This window comes from Protopterus annectens, chromosome 2.part0, assembly GCF_019279795.1.
Source record: "Protopterus annectens isolate FY-2018-M chromosome 2.part0, PAN1.0, whole genome shotgun sequence".
Lineage (NCBI taxonomy): Eukaryota > Metazoa > Chordata > Ceratodontiformes > Protopteridae > Protopterus > Protopterus annectens.
In genome coordinates this window covers 1,706,375,898-1,706,403,147 of record NC_056728.1, presented here as the reverse complement: position 1 = coordinate 1,706,403,147, position 27,250 = coordinate 1,706,375,898, and the positions used below count along the sequence as shown (strand labels likewise).

Below are 27,250 nucleotides of genomic sequence, written 5' to 3'. Positions count from 1 at the left end.
AAGCAAATGAAGAAAAGGGTTTTAAGGGTTTTTGAAGCCAGCAGGAAATGCAGGAAGGGCATGAATAAAGCCAAGGCCGAAATATGCATATCCACAGCTACTGGGGTTTGGCTTTTTTTCTACCAAATGAATGTATGCTTAGTAGCAATTCTGTATCTGCCCCTCAGGTTTCCATGGAAATAATCTGATAAAGGGAATTTGACTGTCTGTTTCTCATGTCTCCATGGAGATGATCTGAAAAAGAGAAATTGGTTACAGTCCAGAGGAGAGTGATTGGCTGGGGAAACAAAAGAAAAGCGAAACTGGCTAGAAGATAATATTCTCTGAAAGCAATCAGTGGTTTCCCAGCTGGGAGAGCTATAAAGATAAAAACAGAAGTTATGTACTTACCATAACTTTCCATGTGAGTTGTTCATCTCGCCTTCATTCTTACTGATGGGTTTGGAGCAGATTCCTCGGTTCCAAGTCGGCCTACTACAGGTCTTCAAATAGCTCAAGGCCAGGTCCCTATCCCATAATGCACCTAGAATTACCTCAGATCTTGTTTGCTGCGTATAACAATACTATATTTCATTCTACTACTCCCAAGAGAAGTTATAGAAGGTTTGAGCAACCAGGATGGATCCAGCATCTCGGTAATCTAAAAGCCCAGGAGGGGGTAGGAGAGAGTGACCTAAGAATGAAAACAAGATGAACGACTCACATGGAATGTTATGGTAAGTACATAACTACTTTATGTAAAGTTTTCTATCTTGACGTTCATTCTTACTGACGGGTAGCGTCCCAAGCACCATCAATCTCGGGTGGCTCACATGAGAACATTTTTCAGGACAGTGGATCCAAAGGAGGTTCTGTCCCTGGAGGCCCTGTCAACCTTGTAATGAGTTTTAAAGGTATGAGGTGTTGACCAAGTGGCTGCTGCACAAATGTTATCAATAGGAAGTCTGGCAGAAAAGGCAGAAGATGTAGAAACTGCTCTGGTTGAGTGAGTTTTAATCTTATCCTGTAGGGGCATATTGGCAGCTGAATAAACAAAGGTAATACAATCGGATAGCCATTTAGACAAAATTGTTTTAGCCACTGGCATACCTTTCCTGGAGTCTGGAAAGGAAAGAAAAAGCTGATCTGATTTCCTGAAATCTTTTGTTCTGTCTAAATAAAATCTGAGCTCTCTGTGAGCATCAAGTTTATGCAGCATGTATTCTAAATTGTTGGGAGTGATTGGGGAAGAAAACTGGCAAATCAATAATTTGATTAAGATTAAATTCAGTGCAAACCTTGGGCAAAAAATGAGGGATTTGTTCTAAGTGAGACTCTGTCAGCATGGAAAAACAAGTAAGGAGGTTTAGCGGATAAAGCCTGAAGCTCTAACACTTTGTAGGCAGAAGTAATAGCCACTAAAAAGATCGCCTTCCATGACAAAAGTCTGAGATCACATCAGGAGGCTGATTCAAATGGAGGAAGAATGATGCAGGAAAGCATAAAATTTAGATTCCATGGGGAATAGGGAGATTTCACAGTTGGTCCGAGATGAAAAGTCCCTCTGAGAAAGGCTTTGGATAATTTGTGTGACATAATATTCAATCCTTCAAATCCAAGATGAAAGACAGAAATGGCAGCAAGTTGAACATGGACTGTGGCTGCTGCAGCTCCTTGACTCAAGATCATGGTTAAGAATTCTAGTATAGAGGCCATAGAGTCTTGGTAAGGATCAATGTTGCTTTTAGAGGCCCAAACAGAAAATGTTTTCCATTTGCTAAGGTATAGCTTCCTCGTAGAAGATTTATGAGAGGATAAAAGAATTTGGTCTCATTGAAAAGGTTATGGAACCTGGCTATGATGGGAATTGGAGGAGTCAAGCTGTCAGCTTCAGGGACTGCAGAGAGGGATGAAGTTCCCCCAACGAGTGCGTCAGAAGGTCTGGAACTGGGTCCAGAATCCAAGGGTCCTCCAAAAGATGAAGTTGAAGGAAGAGGAACCAAATCTGACGAGGCCAATGAGGAGCTATAAGAATGATGGTCCTTCCCAGAAATTTTGCTTTCTGTAGAACCTTGGGTATCAACAGGATTGGTGGAAAGGAATAGAAGAGACCCGGAGGCCAATCGTGAACGAGTGCGTCCTTTGGGACTTCTCCCAGAGGGGGAAGCAGGGTAAAGTAGCTTCTGCATTTCATGTTCATGTGACTGGCAAAAAGGTTGCAGCAAGGCTGGACCCATCTGCGGAGTATCCTGTCCGCTATCTCTTTCTTGTGGGACCACTCATGGGGCAACAAAATTGCTCTCCTCAGCTTGTCTATCACATTGGATTTCCCCGGGATGTGTGCTGCTAACAGAAAGTGCTGGGTGGAAATCGCCCAATGCCATATTCTTAGGGCCTCGCAACAAAGGGTATATAACCTGGTTCCTCTTTGTTCAAGTACCAGACCACTGACATGTTGTCTGTCTGAATCGCAATCGTACCTAGAGGAAGAGTCCTGAAAGTACTGCAACGCCAAAAGTACTGCTCTCATCTCTAAGATATTGATATGCAGATGTATCTCTTAATCGGTCCATGTGTCTTGGGCTGTTCTTACCAGAAAATGCCACCCCCCCAATCAGGGAAGTGTCCGTGGTCACTGTAGCCGCTGGTGGGGGTAAAGTGAAGGGATGTCCTATCGTGACATTAAGTGAGGTCAACCACCATTGAAGATCCTTTTTGCAAGAGTTTGTGATCATTATCAGGTGAGACATGGGGAGGTCTTGGTAAGACCACTGAGTGAACAACAGCCAGTATCCGCATGTGCATACGACCCAGCAGTATGGCCAGAATTGCTGCTGCCATCATACCTAACAATTTTAGAACTTCTGATGCTGGAGCCTTGTTTTTGGATATCAGAAAACAGATGTGCTGATGGAGTAGTAAGACTCTTTCTGCTGGAAGTCTTAGCGTGGTAGTGGTGGTGTCCAGCTCTGCTCTCATTAAGACAATATGCTGCGATAGCGACAAGGCAGATTTTTCTGAGTTTACTGTAATGCCCAGCTGGCTTCAGAGTGACAGAGTGGATTCCCTGGCTCGAATGAGTTGATGCCTGGTGGTGGTAGTGGTGAGGAGCCAATCATCTAGGTACAGAAACACCTGGAATCCTAAACGTCTCAGGTGAGCCATGACCACTGCCATGCATTTGGTGAACACTCTGGGGGCTGTAGTGAGACCAAAGGGCAGGGCTCGAAACTGGTAATGATTGGCTCCCAGCCGGAAGCGCAGATGATCCCTGGATGGCCTGGCCATTTTGATGAGGTAGTACGCATCCTGGAGATCTATCGGGCACATCCAATTGTCTTTCCCTAAGAGGGGAAGTATCGACTGAAGCATGACCACCCGAAACTTCTCTTTGTTTACAGATTTGTTTAGCCTGCTGAGGTCCAAGATAGGTCTCCAGTCCCCTCTCTTTTTTGGAAATAAAAAGAATCTTGAGTAAGTTCCGGATCCTATCTGGTCTGCTGGGACTGGTTGGATGACTCTTTATCTTAGCAATGTTTGGACCTCTACTGTTGCTTGTTCCCTGTAACTGGGTCTAACGTCCGGGGTTTTTCTTGTCAGTGGAGGGGGTGTGGCGAATGGAATGAAGTATCCTCTGGAAATACTGGGGGTAAAGCATTTTGTCTGTCTGAATCGTAATCATACCTAGAGGAAGAGAGTCCTGAAAGTACTGCAACGCCAAAAGTACTGCTCTCATCTCTAAGACATTGATATGCAGATGTGTCTCTTGATCGGTCCATGTGCCTTGAGCTGTTCTTACCAGAAAATGCCCCCCCACCCTATCAGGGAAGCGTCCGTCGTCACTGTGGCTGCTTGTGGGGGTAAAGCAAAGGGACGTCCTATCGTGACATGAAGTGAGGTCAACCACCACTGAAGATCCTTTTTGCAGAAGTTTGTGATCATTATCTGTAAGCCACAAAACGATGGGCTAGGCTTGTAAATGCCCTCGGGCAGATAGCCTAGTATGAACCTATGAACCTATGAACCTATGAGACATGGGGAGCTCTTGGTAAGACCATTGAGTGAACAACAGCCATTGCAGTATCCGCATATGAATATGACCAAGCTCCCAGAGTGTTCACTAAATGCATGGCAGTGGTCATGGCTCACCTGAGACGTTTAGGATTCCAGGTGTTTCCGTACCTAGGAAATACACCCCGGGGATCACTTTTGTGTCTCTGCTCGACAATGGCACAGGAAAATAATTTTCTTGGGTGGCGTAAGCCAGGGAACCTTGTTGGCTAGGCTTAAGTAGGCCCTCGGACTGATAGCCTAGTACCTACCTATGAACCTAAATTATACTTTACCCAGCTGTCATTTATTTTGAGCCAGGCATCTGGGTACAAAGATAAGTGACCCTCAACTGCCTCCAGAGCAGGACAGTCAAGCCTCCTTTCAGGAGCACTGGTAGGGCTTCCCAAAGTGTGATCTCTACCACCCTGGTTTTGTGGACCCCCTCTGCCATGAGGGTGGCATCTTCCATTATTCCCCCCTCCTCTGCCCCTGGAGGGGGGCTCACCATGTGTGTCCTGAAAGGCTCCTTGGGCTTTTTGTAATCACATTTTCCGTCCCCTCTGACCCTTGGGATAGGGTCTGGTAGGGGTGGAAAAACGGACTCAACAGAGTCTTTCCTTCTTGCTCACACCTGGTCAAAGTTTCCTTAACTTTGGGCCCGAAAAGAGACGGGCCATCAAATGGTATTCACAAAGGATGACTTGAAGGGCTCCGCGAAGGAGCACAAGCGCAACCAGGAGTGCCTCCTAAGGGCAACTCCTGTACCCGCTGCCCTGCTCGTTCCATCAGCTGCATATGAAATGAGATGCATGGACATGTTAACAATGGAACTGAGGGTAGCAAGTTGGGAGGCAACTTTGTCTGTAGCTCCTGCAGCTACTATAACCTGAAGAGCATCTCCCAGCTTTTTAAGGAGATCTCTTTGCAGTCTCATGAAATGGTTTAAGTAGTTAAGCAAATGGAGTGCAAAGGTCGCTGAACTAAACATGCGCTTCCCATATCTATCTATGATCCTGGAGTCTCTGTTAGGAGGATGGACAGAAGAGGAAGTTTCTGACATTTCCTTTTTGGTGGCTGCCGCTGCCACCACCATGGCATCAACTGGGACACCTTTTGTCAAGAAGGATTTATCCGGAGGGGCAGATATGAACTTATTAGGCCTCCTAGGGACAGGCTGCATAGTATCCGGAGACTCCCATGCCCTTCGTGAGACCAGCTGCATAAGCTCATCGAAGGGCAGAGACACCCAAGAGGTGAAAGGCTGAGACCCGAAAGCCTTCAGCAGAACCGACTCGTCCTCAGCAAGGTTTGTGGACTGTCAGTCACCGCTCTGCCTAAGGATTTCAAGTATCTCTGCAAATGAGATATCCTCAAAGGGGACCGTGGGGACCCTTTCTGATTCATTCAAGTCAGTATCAGATGTTAGGGACTCCTAAGTGGAGTCTAGATGCTTCCTCTTACAAACTCTCTTCCTGGAAACCTCATCAGTGGGAGCATTTGGTGAGGTCTCGGAAGAACAAGGGCCACCCAATGGGGCTTCCTGAGGCTCTGTATCTCTACGCTTAGCCAGGATCGGTAAAGCAGAAGTAGACACAGGCGCTTTAGGGGAGGAAGAAGCTGGACCGGAGGTCGAGGATGTCTTAGGAGACATAATCTCTCCTCATGGCATCAAAGCCACCCCTGCTCCGATGCAAGGGAACTGACGGATCCAAGGAAACCTTCGATACCCCCAGCAACGGGACAGTGGGCTTCAAGCCAGAGGTAGGAGCAGAGGTCATCTGAACTGAAGCCTCGAGAGGCACAGTCGGAACCAAGTCGGTCCGACTATCCTCCCCGGAACCGGCCAGAGAGTGTCGGCTCCTGGAGTCCTCGATCGGCACCGAGGACTTGACGGAGCCAAAGACACTAGAGCAGGCATCGGCTCCGAAAGTTCCACAATCAACAAGTCCGACTCCTCTGGCTCCGAAGGACCGGTATGGCTCAGAGGAGGAAAAGTTGTAGCTGGTATAAGAGTCTTCGGCACCGAAGCCTGTTGGGTCAGAGCCGATAAAATTTTTGCAAAGGCCGGTGCTTGTAACAGCTTCTGCACCACACGATCCACACCCAGATCAGAAAGGATAATAGAGGACCGAGATGAACGGAATGAAGGTGGTACCGATTGTAGTAAAGGACTCTTAGGAATTTCAGATACCGGTTTCAGGAATGGGGACCGGCTCTGAAAAGATAAGACTGTCGGTTCCGATGTCTGTGGAGCCGAAGTCGAAGATTTCTTTGATTTTTTTGTCTCAGAAGCCTTAGAAGACTTTGAGGACTTACTGGATCCATCTTGGTCACTCAAAGCTTCTTGGAAAGAGGGTTTCAACAAGCCTCTGTCTATTAATTTCCTCTTTCTCTCCTGTAGGACTCTGGAGGAGAAAGAATGGCATATGGAGCAGCTATCCTGTAAATGCAAAGCTCCTAAACAGTACACACAATTGACATGGCTGTCAGTTACAGACATTTTATGACCACATTTAGAGCACTTTTTAAAGCCTGACTTGGGATGCTCATCTTGGTCAGCCATTATTGTATCCAACAGAAAATTACTGTCAACTATGAAAAAAAAATGTCAACAGTAAGTCAACAATCAAAAGCCTTTTAGAAAATTCAGGCTAGGTCTCAAACACACAGACACACACACACATAAAATTATCTAAATATTAATGTGACAGAGACTCTGTCTAAAGCACACAATTTTAAATGCTAAGCAGACTATACTGAAAGAAAAAGATAGCTGCTATATAGCACACACTAAACGTATCTAAATATATCAAACACACTCTAATTAAATAAATCTTATCTAAAGTATTTTATAGACTGTGACAAATGGTCACTGCTAAGCACACTCTAAACAGTAATAAACTCTTTAAACTAGGCCTAAAAACAAGAGGCCAACTAGAAATGCAAAGCACACCAGAGAAAGGGAAATACAGTATAGCTAAATACACTAATAAGCTATAAAAGCTTTATAAAACTATCTAAAACTACTTAAAACTATATAGTTATTAATATAAGAAAGAAATATTCAAATAATAAGTTTTACTGGCCCAAGCTAACGAGAACCTCCGATCTGTTGCAGCGGCAAACTAGATCTGAGGTAATTCTAGTTGCATCATGGGATAGGGACTTGGCCTCGAGCTATTTGAAGGCCTCGAGCTTTGTAGTAAGCCGACTCAGTAAGATCCATCAGTAAGAATAAACAGCAAGATAGAACAACTTCACATCACCAGTTAGCAATTAAAAGCACAAGCTGTGCCATACGTCTTAGCATGGACAACATTTCTTTTAGGCTAACTCAAGTCTATTACCATGGATAACATTTCTTTTAGGCTAACTCAAGTCTATGAGTGTGGCTGTCAGTTTGGGGCATTTGCTCCTCTTAGGAGGGTAAAATTTCTTGCCCCAGATGTCCAGAAGGCCCTAAAAAGAAAGGCCACAGCCAAAAAACCAAAAAACTCTCAAAAACTGGTACAAACACATCTACCACCCAAACCATACAACCACTCCAAACTACAGAGGGAAAGGGGAGGAGGGTATTGGTAACTACCCAGCAATGTGGATACATTCTATCTTAGGTTATGGTAGAAATGTAAACTGTACTATGTTCTTGTCTCCACATGCAGCTATAACCTGTGGGTAGAATCCTCCCAAAAAAGCCGAGTAAAGGGAGGCAAAGCAAATCATAAAGCATTGGGAGCCCCTGTAAGCCCTGCAGTGGCAAATCCAGCCCTGAATTTGGAATAAAGAGGATGGTAATGTTTAGAAAAAAAAGCACTGAACTCAGAAGTAGCACAACCAAAATATCTTTAGTAGCTACACCTTAAAAAAGCAGCAGTAGAGAAGTGTGATATTAGCCCTGGTGGAATGAGGTCTGATTCAGCGGAATCATGATAGACATGATAGAAAATAACAAAAAGCAATACAATGGCAAAATACTTTGTTTTAGTTTGTTTTGAAACAGGAGGCCAAAGCAAGAGGCCAAAATTGGGGCTCCTTTAGTCCTGCTCAAATAATAAGCACTTAACTGCCTGTGAATATCCAAAGTGTGCAAAATTTTCTCCTCTTTTGGGGGGGGATCAGCAAAAAAGTAGGCAAATGAATAAGATTGGTTCAAGGCCACATTTTGCAGAAACCACTTTAGGCATAAAGGAAGTAGGGTTGATGCAGCAGAGATACCCTGTCCTTATGAAAAATCCCAGGAAAACCAGCTGCCATGAGCCTGTAATTCAGACCCCTTCTAGCAGGCGTAATGGCCAACAAAAGCAGTCTTCCAAGACAAGCTTTAACTCAGAGGCGTAGCTGCAGGTTCAAAGAGGAGGTAAAGTAAAGTTTTCAACACAGGTGAGATCAGGAAGGAGTAGGAGCTCTCTGGCTTGAGGTCTTATGTTCTTTACCTGCAACTCTAAAAGGATGAGATAATGGTGGGTCACAGGTCATAGTGAGCAGAAATGGCTGCATGAACTTTTACAGAGGAAAAGACAACCTTGTCTAATAATTCCGTGAAATTGTAAGAGAAACACTAAAATCTCTCCATTTATCAAAGGAGCATCCAAAATTCTAGCTTTAACATGCTCACTTGGGTTCTGATCTCTAAATGACGTGAGGTACTCGCACTGAACTGATCCAGTGGCAGCCACCAAGCATAGAAGCATCCCGAAACCACTGCAAAAGAATGCTTGCCACCCCACGAGATCAGAGGCATGAACCAAATCCTGTAATTCCTTACACTCTATGCCCTCTGCCAGCATCTACCTTAGATTTTTAACTGAGTAAGGAAAAATTCTGGTACTTCAACATATGAAACTGGCAATTCAAAGCCCTCATTAGAGTGGAAGAGGCCCTTTTGCCCCACCTATCCAAAGCTCTAGAAGCTCTAGAATCTTTATCCATAGATTCTTTCTTTACAACCCAAGAAGCTGGCCTTGGTCCCTGGCTAATAGTTCTGGGTCAACCTTGGCTCTTATACCTTCATTATTTGAAGATATACACAGTTTTGTGTGTTAGTATTAAATTAACAGGTTTTACTTTTTGAGGGCTTTCAATAAAACAAAGTTTTGTAAGATGTGACACTGGCTCAAATGGATATGACAAGAAACAACTAAAAGTTCAACCTGCCAAACACCGTATGCATGTAACACAAAAGATGGAATTAGATGTCTAACAAAAAAGCTGTTGTACATAAAAGGTAGGTATAATAACTCTGTAATAAAATGATGCTCTGTAATGTCTTTAAATGTCAATGGTCTCACAGACAAATACAAAAAAAAGAAAAGTAAACTATATTAAGAAAATGTAGAGTGCAAACTGCTATGTTGCAGGAGACACGCTTGGAAATGACTGAACATGTGAATTTGATAAAGAAAGTTTTTTGGGATGGTTGAACTACTGCAGCAGGGCTAGCCTCCCAGAGGTGTAAACCATGGCATGAGATGATTGTCACTGTTGAAAGTGACATCCCGACCCCATAAGCAAAATGGGAAAAAGAGGTTGATGATGGATGGATGGATTCAGTGGAATACCTGGGACACAGGAAAACAGCAGTACTTATATTAATTGCAAGAGGAACTCCAACAGTGATAGATGATGATAATAATGGCAGATTTGTACTGCTAAGGGGCTACTGGCAAGGGAGGAGGATTACACTGGAATGTATTTATATTCCACCTAAAACCGCTATAATGGAGCTTAAGAAAATTCTGGAAGAAATAATCAGTTTTCAGCAATGAATATCACTTTTAGGTGGAGAGTGGAATTTGATTTGCAGCAGTGAAGATGTATCTGGAGGGCCCAGAAGGCAAGTACAACAAATGAGGGTAGATTTTTCAAGAAATTTATGAAAATATTGACATGGAATATGTGAATTCAGTAATAGGAGTTAAGCATGAATTTACATATTACTCCCCAAGATATAAAAACTGGGCTAGACTACACAGAATTTACATTTCAAAGGAACAGGTGTGTAATCGAATGTCTTGATACACATCCAATATTTATTTCAGATCATACATCAATAATAACCAAAATAAAAATACAAGGTAATGAAATAAAAATTAGACAATGGTGCTTTCCCACCTATCTGCTGAAGAGAGAGGAATTTAAGGAATGGGTAATGGAGATTATTCATGAGCTATTCGACAATATATAAATTAGTTCTGAAAATATAGTAGGGAGTGGGATAAAATTAAGGTGTAGTTTTCAAATAGGATGAAAATAAAAGAAAGGGAGCTATGGTTAAGAAGTAATAAAAATTACTTGGAGGGACTGAAAAATTTTAAAGTATTGCAGAAAGGGGGACTCACAAAAAAGGAAAAGGATCAACTGCAGAATGCTAAGCAGAAAATAAGGGATTACCTGGATAATATACACGAGTTTAGAAAAAGTGCTGTTAAGCAACTATTTTTGATAACACTAGAGCAGGAAATACTGTTAGAATGACAACTCCGGCAACAGAAAGTAAAGAGGGCTGTCGCCAAGCTTAGGGAACCTATAACAAGGAAAGTAACAGGAGATCCTGTAGATGTATTAGAAATATTTCAGAAATTCTATGAAACTCTGTATAATGCAGAGAAATATGGAAATCAAGAAAAGATACGAATGAAAATGTTTATGGAAGAATTAAATATGCCACGGTTAGAGGTAGATGAGGCTCATTTACTAATGGTTAGGCTAAGAGGATTTGAGAGAAAAATGTTGATGCATAACCAAGCTACAGGAAAGTCCCCAGGAATAGGTGGTATTCCTGTGGAAGTTTAGAAGCTAGGAGGAAAGAAATAATAAAAACCTGGAATGTTTTGTTTAACAGTATTTTTAGGAGGAGAAGTACCAGCATCCTGGAAGAAAGCAGTGGTAGCTGTAATACCTAAAAATGGTAAAGATCCATCAGATCCAGTTTCATACAGGCCCATTTCAATACTAAACCATGATTACAAAGTGTTCATGTCTATAATGGCTAAAAAAAAATGACAAAGGTAATGCCAGAACTGACAGACTTGGATCAATGTGGTTTTGTGGAGGGGGGGGGGGGACATTTGACAACATTAACAGAACATTGATAATACAGAGGGAAGCAGAATGTAATAAAATACCATTGTTGGTGGTGGGTCTAGATGCAGAGAAAACTGGGACTTTATAAGCAAGACAATAGAAACATTTGTATTTCCTGAAAAAATTAAAAAAAAATGATTAGGAGGATATATGAAGGATCGGAGGCAAAAAAAATTAAAGTTTTAAAGTTTTTAAAGTTGGTGGGGTCCTCCTCTCTGATAATTTCTGCTTGAGCTGAAGAACCAGGCAGGGGTGTCCTCTTTTCCCTTTGTTAATCTGCATTACATTTAGAACCATTAGCAAAGAAAATAAGGGACACAGAAATTCAAGGATATAATTGGTACAGCAGTCAAGAAAAGCTGGCTCTGTTTGCAGATATTATTTTACATATGACAAAACCAGAAAGTGACATTACAATGTTGCGGAACATTTTCAGCCAGTTTCAAATCTTTTCAGGATACAAAATTAATGAAGCTAAAAGAAAGGTAATAGCAGTAAATTATTAACCCAAGTGTGAATTGGTTCAGCAATATCCATATTTATGGGGACATGATAAAATGAAGTACTTAGGAGTATGGATTAAAAATTAATCTAGTGTGGCAGCTAAGGTTATGTGGGAAGAGACCAAACAATAGACACTATAAAAACTGAGAAAATGTAAGCCTTGTTGTATGGATACGGATAGTAAGATACAAGTAGTTAAAATGTTTTAGTCCCATTAGTCTTATACACAGGTTAGGCATATTTTTATCAACCAAAGGAGAAGTTGTGGATAACAATTAATAAAGAGCTGAAGGACTTTATCTGGGACAAAGAGCAAAAAAGCACTTTAAAACACTTGACAGCCACACAAAGTACAATAAACACAATTTATCCACAGAAAAACGGTTTTCAGTTACCTTAAAAAAACATTTCATCTGACAAGAAAAAAAAGAAAATCCTGTGTAAAGGTACAGTGCAGTCTCGTGACAGTCAGTTAAAACATGGACTCCTAACTTTAAAATAACTTTCCTGAAGAGGAATGTATCAATAACAATCAAAATTATAAATGGAAGTTTTTAACACAAAATGGAACTTTTCTGCCCAGCAAAAGAACAGCACAAGCTGACTGTCAATCCTCGAAAGTCTCAGAGTATACACTACAGCTGCAGTAAAACTCTGAAGGGCTTGGCACAAAAAAATTTCATTTAGTCAGCTTAGCTTGAGGTATCTGACAATTTGGGTGAGTGGAAGGTGTCCTGAAGCTTTGGGAGATGGCCAGCTGTTATATACTTGACAGGATAAAACTTGTATAGCTAAAGGAGTGAATAATATGAACATCATCACAAATTCTTCTAGCCTTTCCAGCCAAAGCAAGATTCTAGTTCCTTCCAATGTTTCTACACCTTCTCTTTCAGAACTGTGTATTTTTAGCAGTGTGTCAGGCTGCTGTTGCAACCCAACTTTACTAAGGGTATGGTCATCCTTCCCTCTCTATCAGAACTGTATATTTCTTAAATAGTGTCTGAGATCAAGCCTTACTTTTGACAACAGCTTTTTCAAGTGAAGCACATCTGAATAGTCAGTCACAATGTCACTATTTTTTTTAACTACTATAACATACTGACTATACATGCCACTATTAAGTTCCTACCGTAATACACAGTATATAAAGAACATGGAAAGTGTGTGTGTGTGTATATTATATATATATATATATATATATATATATATATATATATATATATATATATATCAAATGTATGGTATGTGCAGATATATAGAAATATATAGACACACGCACGCACATCCGTATGCGCAAATTAAAAATAGCTTTAAAATCTAATGTAGTTCACAGCAGAACAGCAAGAATAGAATGTGTGTGTGTGTGTGTGTGTGTGTGTGTGTGTGTGTGTGTGTGTGTGTGTGTGTGTGTTATTTAAAAAAAAAAAACATGAACTCAGGAAACAGTTGCACCATTTAAACTGTTAAAATGTTTAGCTAGAACAACGTACAAAACTGGTGATGCCTGTACAGCCTTGATGCAAACAAAAGTAAAAGAAAAATCAGAGTGATCACCAGAGCAGATACGGTCAAGCATGTCAAAAGGAGTGGGACATGACACAGCTGAACAATTTAGCATAGCAAATACTTACTTTTCCTCCAAGATGTTGTTCACTTAACTCATTACAGCAGAGTGCGCCTCCAAGCGTTTCTGCAGTTAACTCCTACTGCATCTCTAGGCGTCAAATATTTCTTGTTCATATTTGCATTAATAATTCCAAAACCATGCTACATACAAGGTATCAGAATATTTTATCTTGAAGCATACATGATGGCAAACAACTGTACTGATATTTGACCTCTGTCAATGAGTATTTGTTAGAACTGTAAGGTGATAAGTTCATTTTTAAAAGCTCAAGCCATACCTAATGGGAGTTAAATGTACACACTCAAAAGAGTTGTAGTGGAGGGAATGAGTTTAAGCAGTATTCTAGCAAATAATGTCAACCATGATGTCGTTATCTCCTAGTTATCACAACCCAGAAATGAGCTCGCTGGCAAACATAGGGAATATCCAAGCACTCTGTGAGGAAATTAAATTTCAGCAGCTATTGTAATTCTTTTAGGTATTAATTTCAGTTTTTACTAACAATTAGAGCCTTTCCTGCTTCGGCTGTAGTACTTAGATGAAATTAATATTAGGCTAATTCTCAAAGGCTGCAAGATGAAGATGAACTATCACAAGTGAATGTTGTTGTTGTGTCTTTCGACTTATCCCGGTTAGGGGTCGCCACAGCGGAACTCCGGTCCGCTAATGTTTGGTAGTGGATTTTTACGTGCCGAGTTACCAGCCCTGGCGCACAACCTTCAACAAAGGCATGCCCATTCACGCATGCCTCCACACGGAAGACGCTCTAGCTGAGAATTGAACGAGACAACGTCTTGCTGTGAGGCGACAATGCTACCGCATTACCAGGAAATCCTGGTAAACGGAGAAAGAAAAAAAACAAACTTATCTGCAGTAAGTTACAACTTTCAGAGCTCTTATATCTATTTATATGGCGAGTTAAGCAATATCACATTTACTATTTAGTGATGCACACAAGAGAGAAATTACCAGAGATTACCAGTTTATACTCACAACTGAGAAGCATGTTTTTTTTTAAAGCTTCAATTGCATGTAGAAATAAACACTTTGAAGCATCTGTGGCTTGAACAGTGCCGTATAACTGTGCATATGACACCTTTACTGCGGACTGAACTAATGGAAAGCAATAAACTTGCTAAGCAAATTTTCATAGTGTTGTCAAAGTGACAATACTGAGTGCTGATCTACTCTTCTGCACAATTCAGTCCTTGCTATGGTCTTTACCTGTCGACAGAGCACACAGGTGTTTATCTATTTGCATAATATCCTGCTGAACCAATGTGCCACACTTATGCAAGACGACATACAAATGATCAACAACCTGTGGGTCTACAATGTACGTTTATGAAATGACTACTTAACACCAGCAATAGGCATGGAAAATGCTGTCAACACATCCACTTAGTATCACATGCAAAAGAATGTAAGCCTAGCTATATTCAGAGCATTTTAAGCATGGCTTACTGAATGATGCACCCCTGCACTAACAGTAAGTGAAAAGAGTCACATTACAGATAAGGACAGAAATGTACAGTATATATGTACATATATATGTATAAAGACACACGTGTATGCATGTATGTATATACACATATATGTGTGTGTGTGTGTGTGTGTGTGTGTGGTTCCACTTTATAATCTCGAAATACTGAAATCTCGAATTTCAGTATCCCAAGATCATAAAGTCGAACGTCCCAAATCCCGAAACCCCAAAACTGCGAAACACAAAATCACGAGCATAAACACACCATACACCACACAACACATACATCATCCAACTCACACTACAACAAACCAGCAAATAAAACACAAACCAACACCCACCCTACTTATATATACTAACTCTGAGATTACACCAAACAGAAAAAGATAGCAAACTCACCACTTCACACTCTACAGTACCCTCACACACACATCACAAATATACGAAGACTACCACTTTCAAAACTTAAACACTCATATTTTTACCTGCCTACCCTAACCAACACATAAAACTTCCAAACAACCCAACAAAATACCTACCTACCTTACATACCAGCTAAATCCACACACTACATCCAGCGTCAAATACTGGAACACCATAACCGTGAATTCGACATTTCTGGATTCACGCTTATGGAGTTTTGGGATTTTGAAAATTCCACTTTATGGTCTCGAGATACTGGAATTTGAGATTTCAGTACTTCGAGATTATAAAGTGGAAACGTGTATGCATACATCTTTGTTGTGCTTTTCATGAATAATATTTACAATACTGATATCATAAGACTGAAAATTATGTAAAGCAAGGATAAATGGCAAATGAACATCACATACTGTCAGCATGAAATTCAAAGGTACTAAATATTCTGTATATTGAACACTGTGTACACTGCAGACTAGTATGTAGCCTATGACAGCATTTTTGCATCTATTCTGATATAGCACATTGGAGGGGGGGCTTTACCCTCCAACTACACACATATTTCTGTCATTCTGACACTTGTATAAAGTCTGACCATCTTGGCCACGGTGCTCAATTGGAAACACTCAGAAAACCAAAGCAAGATAACTCCTTTTGAAATAAGACTGTCTAAGCAAAGAAATTATGTTGGCCACCTTATCCCCCTCTAATAGAGATCTACAGTTAAGTGAAATTCACCAGCATTTGAAATGCAAAACCCAGCATAGTTTTTCACAGTAAACAAATATACTCACCATTACATTCATAGCCTTTGTTGACAGAATGAATGGTGGACACTGCCTGTAGCCATTTTATGTCACAGTATGAAGATGCATTGTTGCTCCAAAGTTTCAATGCTTGCAAAAATACTAGCATTACCTAACCAATAACTTCCATGAACAAAATTATTTTTTTTTCACTTTACTGCCAAAATTTGTTACAGGACTGCATTTCAACAGATGCATGGTTTCAGTTTGGTAGTTCAATGCAGTTCAGATTTGACAAAATAACTGTAAAACTAATAAAAATATAAATAAAAATGTACACATTCCTACCTGCTTTTCTGCCTTCACCCATTTCAGATCGTTCTCTGTACAGTCTCGAAGGACTAAATCGGCGCTGTATTGATTTTCCTTTTTCAGCGCTATCTTCTCTCACAATTCGATGAAATGAACTAACTAAAATTAAAATAAATCAGTTAACTTGTATCACACAAAACCATCAGAGATTTTACAGTTTATTTCAATGAAGAAAGTGGCGTTCTACAGATACTCAAAACATACAGTTTAACTACAGCCTCTCGATAATCGCAGTCACTGGCTCAGCCCAAAATATGCAAAGACTTACCTTCACAAAGCAAATAATGACTTTCCAGCTTGGAGTCTGTCTTACAATAACAGCTATTTATTACATTACCAATGTAAATGTGCAAATCTGATCTGCACTTCAGTCCATAGGACATGTTAGGCAAAACACCACAGTTAATATAGTATTTATTTAATAAATACTAAGTACACTAGCAAATCCACAAGTTGACATCAGAAATGGGCACCCTCTAGAACTACAGCTTGTATTCTGGACAGATCACCATGATCCCATGTACTGATGTCTAACTTTAGTACCTACAAAAGTCTAATTCTAGTGTAGAATAAAAATGAAACGTTAGTAAAAAGGTTCATAATTCTTTCTGTTCTACTCCAATAAAAAGATGCACAAATATGACTCATTCTTACACTCACTGATAAAAGTCAATCAGATTACTAAACATTTAATTTGAGTGTAACATCATCAGTTACTACTTTCAAACCAAACCCTAACTACAGCTATTGCTTTCAGCACCACAATATGGCTATCGTGTCACTGTTAGAAAAAACAAAGTTGTCCATTCTGGGTTGCTACTCAACTGTATAGTATCCAAAAAACTAAAAGTTAGAAAATCTCAATGATACAACTACTCTACATAAGCTAAATTGTTTTTCAAATTATGCCTTTATTATCTATTACAAGTGCAATAACACAATCAGGAAAAAAAATTATGAAAGCTGAAAAACAGAATGCTACTACTTACATCTGTGCAACTTTGTTTCTATGCAATTAAGACACTCATGGCAAGGTCTGCTAGTACTGGTTCAGCTCAATTTGCCTTGCTCATCTAAACCACTGGGAGAAAATGTTTTGGGAACTACTGATGTTAAAACATAAAATGACATTCCCAGCAAATATTAACTTATCCTCTGCTGGTCCAATTCTCAAAGCCTGACACCATTCTCTCTTCATTACTACTTCATGGAATGCAGTCTTTCACACTGAAGTATGACAACCACTCTTTGCTCTGGCTGTTTAATTGTATGGGGCATGTGCTTCACTCTGCAAAATTACAAAGCTGCACCCACATAGCATGCCTAAAGAAATCTACAGTGGCCAAAAGTCATTGTAATCCAAAGTTCTGATTACGAACTCACAGCTTTAGTAAAAGGTAAAACTGTACAGATGGTATTCAAAGAAAGTTAAGTACAGCTGTATTCAAACCTCACACAACTCAGACCTTCAACATGGTTGCACATTGATCAACAGCTTAATTTCAGCTCTCCCATTGTGAAAAAATAACTGAGAAAGAAGAGCCAGAGATATTGTCAACTTGGGTAAAATGTAGTTATTCGCTATTAAGTACACTGCCTGGTTGCCAGCAAAGAATAAATACAGCGAACCTGAAAGAAAATCAACCAGGAAAAGTGAAAACAATGACTGGAAAGAATGCTGCAGCTGTTGAGAAAAAAAAAGTTCAAGCTTCAACAATGGTTCAAGAGATGCCTTTCAGCAAATCAAAGGAAAAATAAATCAAATCTACTCAGAGGTAATTAAAATAAATGAAACACTGAATATACCAACTCAAACAAAAGACTGGAAAAAGAAGCTTAAAATACCAATTCAGATGAAATGATGAAACTGCAAAAATCAGAGGCTGAAATAAAGAAAAGGCTGGCTGTGTAAGAGGCTGTTTCAAAAAATGGTATAGTTAGAATACAGACGGAGCAGAGAAACCTTGAGATCAATTTTATGAAAGGACAAATAAGCCACTGGTTTTGTTAACTGAAAGGAGACAATGTGTATGATCCAAATCTGGCTATGAGAAAGCATTCAAGACCTGTATTAGGAAAGTGCTATTATATCAGAAGAAGGGGTTGATCCTGACAAAACTATGGCAGAAGAGAAAAGTATTAACCAACAATAATTATGGCACTAAGGAACCACAAAAAACAAAAATACCAACCAACAATAATTGTGGCACTAAGGAACCAGTAATAATTGTGGCAATAAGGAACCAACAATAATTACGGCACTTGGTTTTAAGAAAAGTATTAACAGAAGAGTGTGTGTGAAAAATGATTATGTACACCAGGCAGAAGAAAATCTATTTTTTTCTCATCAAACAGGAAATGTTGAGGGGCAAGTGTTAAATTCAAGCTGTTGTATACACAGCTGTTTTCAGAATATGTTCCCTTTGAGGATAAAATACATTTTTGGATGTAAACAGGATAAGGAGGAAATGCAGTTTATCCGACAAAAACTAAGCCAGGAAACAAAAGGAGACTACAGCTTCTCATTCTACTGACAAGTAAGCTCAGATCCTACTGAAACCTTTTCTAATGTTCCAAATGAAAATGTTTGAGACGCACAAAAAAAAAAAAGAGGGGCTGTCTAAAAGAATCAGCTGTACCTTGGACTTCAACCAGAGTCTGGTGTTAGGAGATGGACAGGAAAAAGGCCAGCAAGACTGAAATTGGTGAATAAATAGCAGACTATACAACATCAATTACATATGTGAAATATGGCTTTCTAAGAAAAAGTGGCCAAGAGAGACAGGACTTTTGCTGACGTTCTTAAACATGTGGGTGGGCTGAAAAGTGCACACTCCATTTTATGTCATTAACGTTTAAGACAACAAAAGGGAAAAGTAACCAAGTAAAAATGTTTCATTGTTCAACTGTTTGTATACAACTTAAAATAATATAAACTACATGTTACATAGTACAGCAGTTTTGCATAGTGTGTAATCAGGGGTATTTTAAAAGTGGGGAGTCTTTTCAGTGACTGTTGTATGTGTTAAAGAGATTAAAGTAAGCAAGCACTTTTTTAAGTTGTAAGAAATATAGGTTTTACAGTATAACGAGAGAAGAAAGGCTGGGCAGAAACAAGTTTAAGTTAATGTGTAGTGATCTTGGACTGCTGGGAATGGGGTAGGATGTAAGAGTGCACTGATTATATTATATGTAGAATTAAGATAATCTCCCTTACTTTACAAGGTTGGATATCCCAAATAATGCCTTTGGCCTAAACTATAAACATTTTTTAAAAGCAAATAGGCTTTAAAAAATAAGGCAAAATGATGAAAGCCATGAAAAATGCTAAGTCTCATATATACGCAAAGATAATAGCTTGGTTTTGTTCCATCAGCAAACATTCTTAAAGGGAGTCAGTAAGTCTGAAGGCAGCTATCCAGGCGAATTCTGCACATTATATTCTGATTGAAAAGTATAATGATTTCTGCAAGCAATTGCAAAGCTGTTAGCTGTTTTTTTTTCTCATTGCTCACTACCTTTGCATGGAGACAAGCTATTTGTACGGGCAAACAAATTAATCTTGAGAGTTCAGAGCATTCTTTGCTGAATGAAATACAAAATTTAAAGGTACAATGGCTAGGTGGTCAGTGAAAAATAAAGTTTAACATTATGGGAAGTGAATAAGACATAGCAACTTCCCTAAGTAGCCTTAATACTTCAGTGCATTTCATAGAATAATGTACAATTTAGCTTTAGTTAAAGATAGTCGGTGTACTTTTTCTTAAGCCAAAAAGTTAATGTTTTCTGAAAGCATGCAAGCTGCCTTTCACATCTGACAGGGAAACAGAAATAAAACAAAGAACAGAAAACAATCAGAGTAAGTGGGAACACGGGCTGTAGCATGCACTTCAGCATGGGGAAACTAATTTTAGGTTCTATAATGCCTGTAGGTGCAGCTGTGAATTTGGGATATTTGTTCAAATTTGAAGAATTAAACTTCATTTCTGAAGATGTATATAGTTTTGTGTGTTTGTTGTAAGTTAACAGAGGATAGGGGTGTTCTGAAAATGTATTTAGTTTTTTTGTTTGTGTTTTCATTACAACAAAAAGTATTACAAAAAGCGTCATAGTTTCAAAGGGAGTTGAGAAGAAACAATTGTATAAAAGATCATCCTGCCAAACATTAGCGTGTATATTATATACACACACACACACACACACACACACACACACACACACACACACACACACAAGACAAAATTTGAAATACACGCTAGGAACAACAGTATTTATCATAATGGCCATGTTAGTCATATTATTTTGACATGTAAATGGCCTTACAAGTACAGACAAAAAGGAAACAGTACTGAATTATATTAAAAAATGCAGAGTGCAAATAGCAATGAGATATCTAAGGCCATTCACTCCCATGTGAGCAACAACCAGGCCACATGCGTACTTGGGGGGAGGGGGGTCAGAGTGTCAGGCATTTGTATGGGGTTAAACATGCAGACTGGGTAGCAGCTGGAGGTGTTGTGAGTGCCATATCAGCTGATAGCACTGTTATGAGCACAATGTGGTGTGTGTGTGTGTGTGTGTGTTACTTAGGTTCAAGTGCCTTGGTGTGTTTCCTAGAAGGCATAGGAAGGATTTTTGTAAATACCTTAACACATGGGAGTTTAGTGTTAGTGTGGGGTATGATGAATTCAGACATCTGGTTGACATAATGTTTGCCTAAATAGGCATCTACACCTCCCACAAACAGATTTAGAAATAGGTAACAATTATAGGCAGTTAGTAAGCATGCGGTGGTTGTTAACCTGAAAGAAAATCGCATATGCTAGCTACAAATGAGTTAAGGGCAGACTGTGGTCTACTGGTAACAGGAAACTTGATGGGGTTGAGGTTCAGTAATGAGTTTGAAATACTATGCAAACCAAAGTAACCAATCCGATGGAGTCAGAGGCTCAACAACAAAGGTTCATTGAACTGTGTTAAATAAGACATAGTAAGAGTTATTTCAGTGTTACAAGAATAGAAATAAAATTAACTTGGAGGTACAGTCTAACAGTCTATGTACTGGTAATGTAAATAACCCTATACATTGACATCATGCTATTAATGAGACAGAATACTAGACATTATACACACAGTATGATAAGGCAGAAAGTAAAGTTGGGCAAGCTGCACTTACCCATATCAGTAAATGTTTGAATTTTTCACTGTTGCAGAAACCTATGGATTGTATCCTGCCAGAGTTTATGTTGAATCAAGCCATCAATTTCCTTGTTTTCTATCAAGATCCTAAAAACAAAGGAAAGAAAAGGGGATTCTACAACACCACGGATGTGCATAAGCACATCGGGGACAACCGACAAAACTAAGTCCTTTAGGAAAGCTAACCAGCTACTTGTTTCCTATTCGGGGATTAAGGTCAGCCTGTGTCTAAACAGACTATCTCCAGGTAGGCGTCTTCTGCTGCTGTGTTTTGTTACGCTCACCATGGAAAATAGATTTTAAGTAGTGTTAAGGCACACTGCACTGGTACCTTACTTTTGCAATAGTGAACTGGAAAGGGATGGGCTCTAAGCATTCTAGGGGCAGCAACTTAGTCCTCTATCTATATATTTACAAAGCACTGCAAAATAGATTCCTTTTGCAGGTCCATGGCACGCTTTGCTGGGGTAACTCTCCAGAACTCACATCATTCCTTCCTCTTGGCTGGATAAGCTACATTAGCCTACACATATGTTACTGCAGCAGTGAAAATGATGAAAATAATACAGCTGTTTAAATTGCACTTACTCATAAGAGTAAGTGCACTTACTCATAAGAGTAAGTGTTCTAATTCTTCACTGCTGCAGTACCCTCACCCACCCACCACTCCCCTTCCTGTATACAGTTTTACCGGGATACAAACTTAGATGTTGTTAAGTATACCTTGGTTTAGTTCAGAGTTCCCAATTTTTGGTGAGGGGTAAGAAAGTTTTGAAGATTTTTACTCACTCTGGATGTTTATATAGCCCCATCCAAAAAGGGCTTAGCCTATAAGTATCCAGAATGACAGTGTGGAAGGGGATGAAAGCTTTTGGAAGCTGGCCAGTTGCTGTAACCTTGACAGACTACAACTCGTAGGCTACTGCAGCAGGGAGAAGGATGAACATCTAGGAACTATACACACACAAAACAATAGGACAAAATTATTTAGGATATAGACTCAGGTGCTGCAAGACTAGCAAACACAGTACTGCAATTCAAAAGTGATACCAAGTACCAGCACAGGTAAAAACAATGCAGGATAAATGCATAGGTGCCACTAGACTAGCAAGAGCAGTACAACTGAAAATCTGTAAGATAAGGAAGAAACAATGCAGGGTAAACACAGCACAACAATTAAAAAATAATACAAACTGATAGCACTGGCAAACATGACAGGATATAGGCACATGCTGCTGTAAGACTACCATGCATAGTGCAAAACTTCAAAAGTGATACAAAGATCCAGCAGGGGCAAGGGTGTTGCACTTGCTAAGTTTTTGTAATTAGAAGTCCTGTACTTACCAAAACTTGGTATCTGTGTTGCCCATTTTCATTCTTCCTCGCTACTGGGTTATGGAGCTGACCTTCGGATCCAACTAAGATACATTTTTTAGACTTGGATCCTAGTCTCAAGCTCCTCCCTCTATCTGCAATGCCCTACACTCTCTGTAGCTTCCGCAGATTGAGTTTTCTGTTTTACTGCCTACTGAATAAAGAAAGAGTATAAACAGAAAGAAATCAAGAGGCTCAAACCAGGAACATATGGGTTCCAATAAATCCAATAGGTCCTTTAGGAGTCAATAGGTTGGGTAAGGGCAAGGAGGAACGGTGAGGAAGAATGAAAATGCACAAAACAGATGCCAAGTTATGGTAACTACACAACTTCTACATCACTTTTCATTCTTCCTCACTATTGGGTCAGAGTCCCCAGCTACTATACTCTCAGGTGGCCACAAGGAAAGATATGCCGGACCACTGTCAAACCAAAAGAAAGCACAGTTGTGTACTTACCATAAATGTAGATGCTCGAGTGTATTCACTGTTCCAGTCATTACAACTGGGTTATCCTGCTGGCAGGCTACCCGCAGTCGGCCTGAATTCCAAAGTCTAGGTCCGGCGTCGGTTGCTGTCGCCTCCTCCCTGACACCAGTGCTCCAGGGGTATAAGAAATGCAGCCGATGCCATTTTGTTCAGTTTTTCTTGCCCAGATGTCAGGTGCCCCCAAAAGGGTAGGCTAAAAATATGTCAATAAAGCATGCATGCACCAAGGTAATTTTTTTTCCTTCATCTACAAGCAAATACACCACATAGGTTGTATAGAATAGAGAAGTACAGATAATTTCCAGCAAAGATAAGGGGGGTGGTGGGAGGGTAACCTGGACTGCAACAGTGAATACACTCGAACATCTACATTTATGGTAAGTACACAACTGTACTATGTTCATGTTTCACTGTTGCAGTCATTACAATTGGGTTGAATCCCAAAGCTAAGGTTGGGAGGCTGGAGCTAAATAGGATTAGGAGTGGCTATGAGGCCCTGCAGAACTGCAGTGACAAAGCCTGCCCTGGATTTAGAGTAGAGTGGTAAGTGATAGTGCTTTGTAAAAGTGTGCACTGAACTCCAGGTTGCAGCCTCTAAAATGTCTTTTGTTGGTACTCCTTTGACGAAGGCTGCTGAAGAGGCTGATGCTCTGGCTGAATGTGGCCTAATGCCCATAGGCACTGATTTGCCATGCAGTGAATAGCAGAAATGAATGCAGTGGCCTATCCACTTTGAAATAGTCTGCTTTGAGATAGCCTTTCCTTGTGATCCTGCAGCATATGCCACTAGTAATTGCTTGGTTCTGTCCAAGTAGAAGTGCAGCTGTCTGTGTATGTCCAAAGAATGCAGAAGTCTCTCTCACCCTTATTCTGTGGGTTTGGGTAAAAGGTAGGCAAATTAATAGTTTGGTTAAGGGCCACACTGGACACTACCTTAGGCATAAATGTCGGGTTTGTCCTCAGAGAAACCCTATCTGGATGGAAAATGATAAAAGGTTCCACAGCCATGAGTGCCTGTAGCTCTGAGACTCGTCTTGCAGCGATTATTGCTAGAAGCAAAGCTGTTTTCCATGATAAAAACTTTATATCGGCTGTAGCGGCTGGCTCAAAAGGAGACAGGGTGAGTTTTTCCAAGACATAATTGAGGTCCTGTGCAGGTATTGGTGATCTCCTTGGAGGCCTTAAGTTTTTGGCTCCTCTGAGGTACTGCCTTAATAAAGGATGAGAAAAAATAGGTGGTGCTGTATTGTAATGAGTTGAAATGGCAAAGGCATGAATATTAATTGATGAAAAGGCTAGGCCTTTGTCCAGCATCTCAGTTAAATATTGCAAAATCTGAGGAATATTTGGTACAGTCGTGTCAATCCCTTGTGCCTGGTTCCAAGCACAGAATCTCTTCCATTTTTCAGCATAGGATTTTCTGGTACTAGGCCTCCTGGCCTCCAAAATAACATCCATCACCGCTTTAAAGAGAGGTGTGTTTTGAATGACTACAGTATCCGCCATGCTGCCAGATTTAAGGTCTTGAGTTGGCTGTGCAGGATCTGATTGTTGTGTTGGGACAGTAAGTGAAGAATTTGAGGTAATGTCCAGGCTGGGTACCGAGACAAGTTCCTTAGGATTGGGTACCAGTGCTGGCGGGGCCAGTCTGGGGCAATCAGTATCATTTCTGGCTTCTCTTGTCTGACTTTTAGGAGTACCTTGGGGAGGACAGGCAGTGGTGGAAAGGCATATACTGTTAAGTTTTTCCAGCTGAAAGATAGAGCATCCACTTTCCATGCTTGCTTGTGATAAGTCCTTGTGCAGAATCAATGTAGTTGGCAGTTGTGAGGGGAGGCAAATAGACCTATGTCCAGGCATCCCCAATTCCTTGTTATCATGCTGAAGACTTGCGGATCCAATTTCCACTCGTGGAGAATCCATGCGGTTTCTGCTTAGTTCGTCTGCCAGAGTATTTATCTTTCCTGGCAGGAATTGTGCCTGCAGATGTACTTGGTAAGTCAATGCTGTGTCCCACAAAGTTATGGCTAGTCTGCATAGGGGGTAGGAATGAGTGCCTCCCTGCTTGTTTATGTACCACATGACAGTAGTATTGTCCGTCTTTATCAGTAATTGTCCCAGATGAAGTAGATCCTTGAAGGCTGTCAGGGCATTCTGAGCAGCTAGCATCTCTTTTTGGTTGATATGTAGATGCATTTGGCTTGCGGACCATGTGCCCTGAATACATCTTCCTGCCATGTGGGGCCCCCCCCAGGCATAATCTGATGCATCTGTTGTTAATATCTGCCTTGCTGTGGGTAAAGCGAATGGCTGCCCCTTTGTTGAGGTGACAGGCCTTTCCCACCATCGAAACTCCTGTTGCAGGCAGGGAATGAGGGTAATTACTGTTTCCAGGCTGTGGCAATGTTGAGTCCAAACACTTATCAGATACCAACGAAGTTTCCTCATATGCAGTCTTGCATATGGAATTAGCAGAATGCAGGATGCCGTGAAGCCCAAAGCCTGCAGAATTTTTCTTGCAGATAACTGGGTCTTTGTTGCCAACATTTTGAAATAAGTAGTCAGTTGCCTTTGTTTGTCTGGCGTGAGATAAGCCATCTGGGCAGTTGCATTTAGGCTTGCACCCAGGAATATTATCTCTTGAGAGGGTACTAGTTTTGATTTTTTTTTCGTTTACTGTGTACCCTAGGCATGTTATTAATCTTTTTTACAAACGCCAGATGCTGTAGTAGAATGTCCTTGTTCTCTGCTTGAATAAGGCAGTCATCCAAGTAAGGATATATATGTATTCCTCTTTGTCTGCAAAATGCAATTACTGGTGCCAGACATTTTGTGAAGACCCTGGGTGCAGTAGATAAGCCAAAGGGCAGTGCAGAGAATTGGTAGTGCATTGAGCCAGCTATGAATCTGAGGTATCTTCTGCATGACTGTCTGATTGGGACATGCAGGTAAGCCTCTTTTAGGTCTGAAGTCACAAGCCAAGCCTTCTTGCCAAGCATGGGCAGAAGCTGCTGCAGAGTCAACATTTTGAATCTTGGAATAATCAGATATGTGCTTAGAATAGATAGGTCCAGTATTGGTCTCCAGGCTTTGTCCTTTCTGGGCACCAAGAACAGTCTTGAGTAAAATCCTTGTCCCTGCTCTTGCTGTGGTACTTGCTGAATGGCCTTCATGGCCATGAGAGAAGACACTTGCTTTTGTGCCTCTGCCCATTGATTTTCTGGCAGGTCTGGCAAACCGTTTGCCTTTGGCAGGGTGTGAAAGTGAAACCTGTAGCCTTGTGATTTTATATCCAAGACTCATTTGTCCTGGGTTATTACGTGCCAATTTTGAGAAAAAAGTGCTAGTTTTCCCCCTAAAGGTGCTGCCAGAAGATAAGTGCTTGGCGCAGGCAGGGGGAAGTCATTGGGACTGTTTCCTGTATGGCTGTGATATGTCTTCCCCGCTTTTGGAGGTAGAAGTACCCCATTGTTTAGACCTGTATGAGCCTTGGGGCTGGGATCTGCCTCTAGGGCGTCTGTATCTGCCTCTTTGTGGCCTGCCTGACACTGGAAAGGATCAATTCTTTGTAGGTCAGTGCCTGCTAAATCTTGGAGGCTGTACCTGTAAGAAATCCTTGACTGTTTGCATAGATTTTGTTTTGTCCTCCATTTTCTTCAACACCCCTTCTGCTTTAATACCAAACAAGGTATCATGCTGTAATGGAGCATCTAATAATTTTGCTTTAACATGATCAGGCAGATTCTGTTCCTTTAACCCAGCATGCCTCCTAATGACAGAACCCGTAACAGCAGCCCTGCAGGAGGCCTCCAGAGAATCAAAACCACATTGCAAAGTATGCTTTCCTACTTGTTCAGCTGCATGCAATAAATCCTGCATCTTTTTCCCCATCTGTCCAGTGCCCTACAATCCCTGTCAGAG

At 40.6% G+C, this 27,250-nt stretch overlaps 1 protein-coding gene across 1 annotated transcript in view; it reads right to left on the bottom strand.

Moving 5' to 3' along the window:
* The window catches only part of CDK11A (cyclin dependent kinase 11A), a 2,038,318-nt gene that overhangs the window by 1,290,701 nt on the left and 720,367 nt on the right, over positions 1-27,250 (bottom strand). Inside the window, exon 7 of the mRNA XM_044061756.1 lies at positions 16,244-16,366. Within this exon, the coding sequence (XP_043917691.1) occupies positions 16,244-16,366 (123 nt within the window). The remainder of the gene's footprint in view (positions 1-16,243; positions 16,367-27,250) is intronic.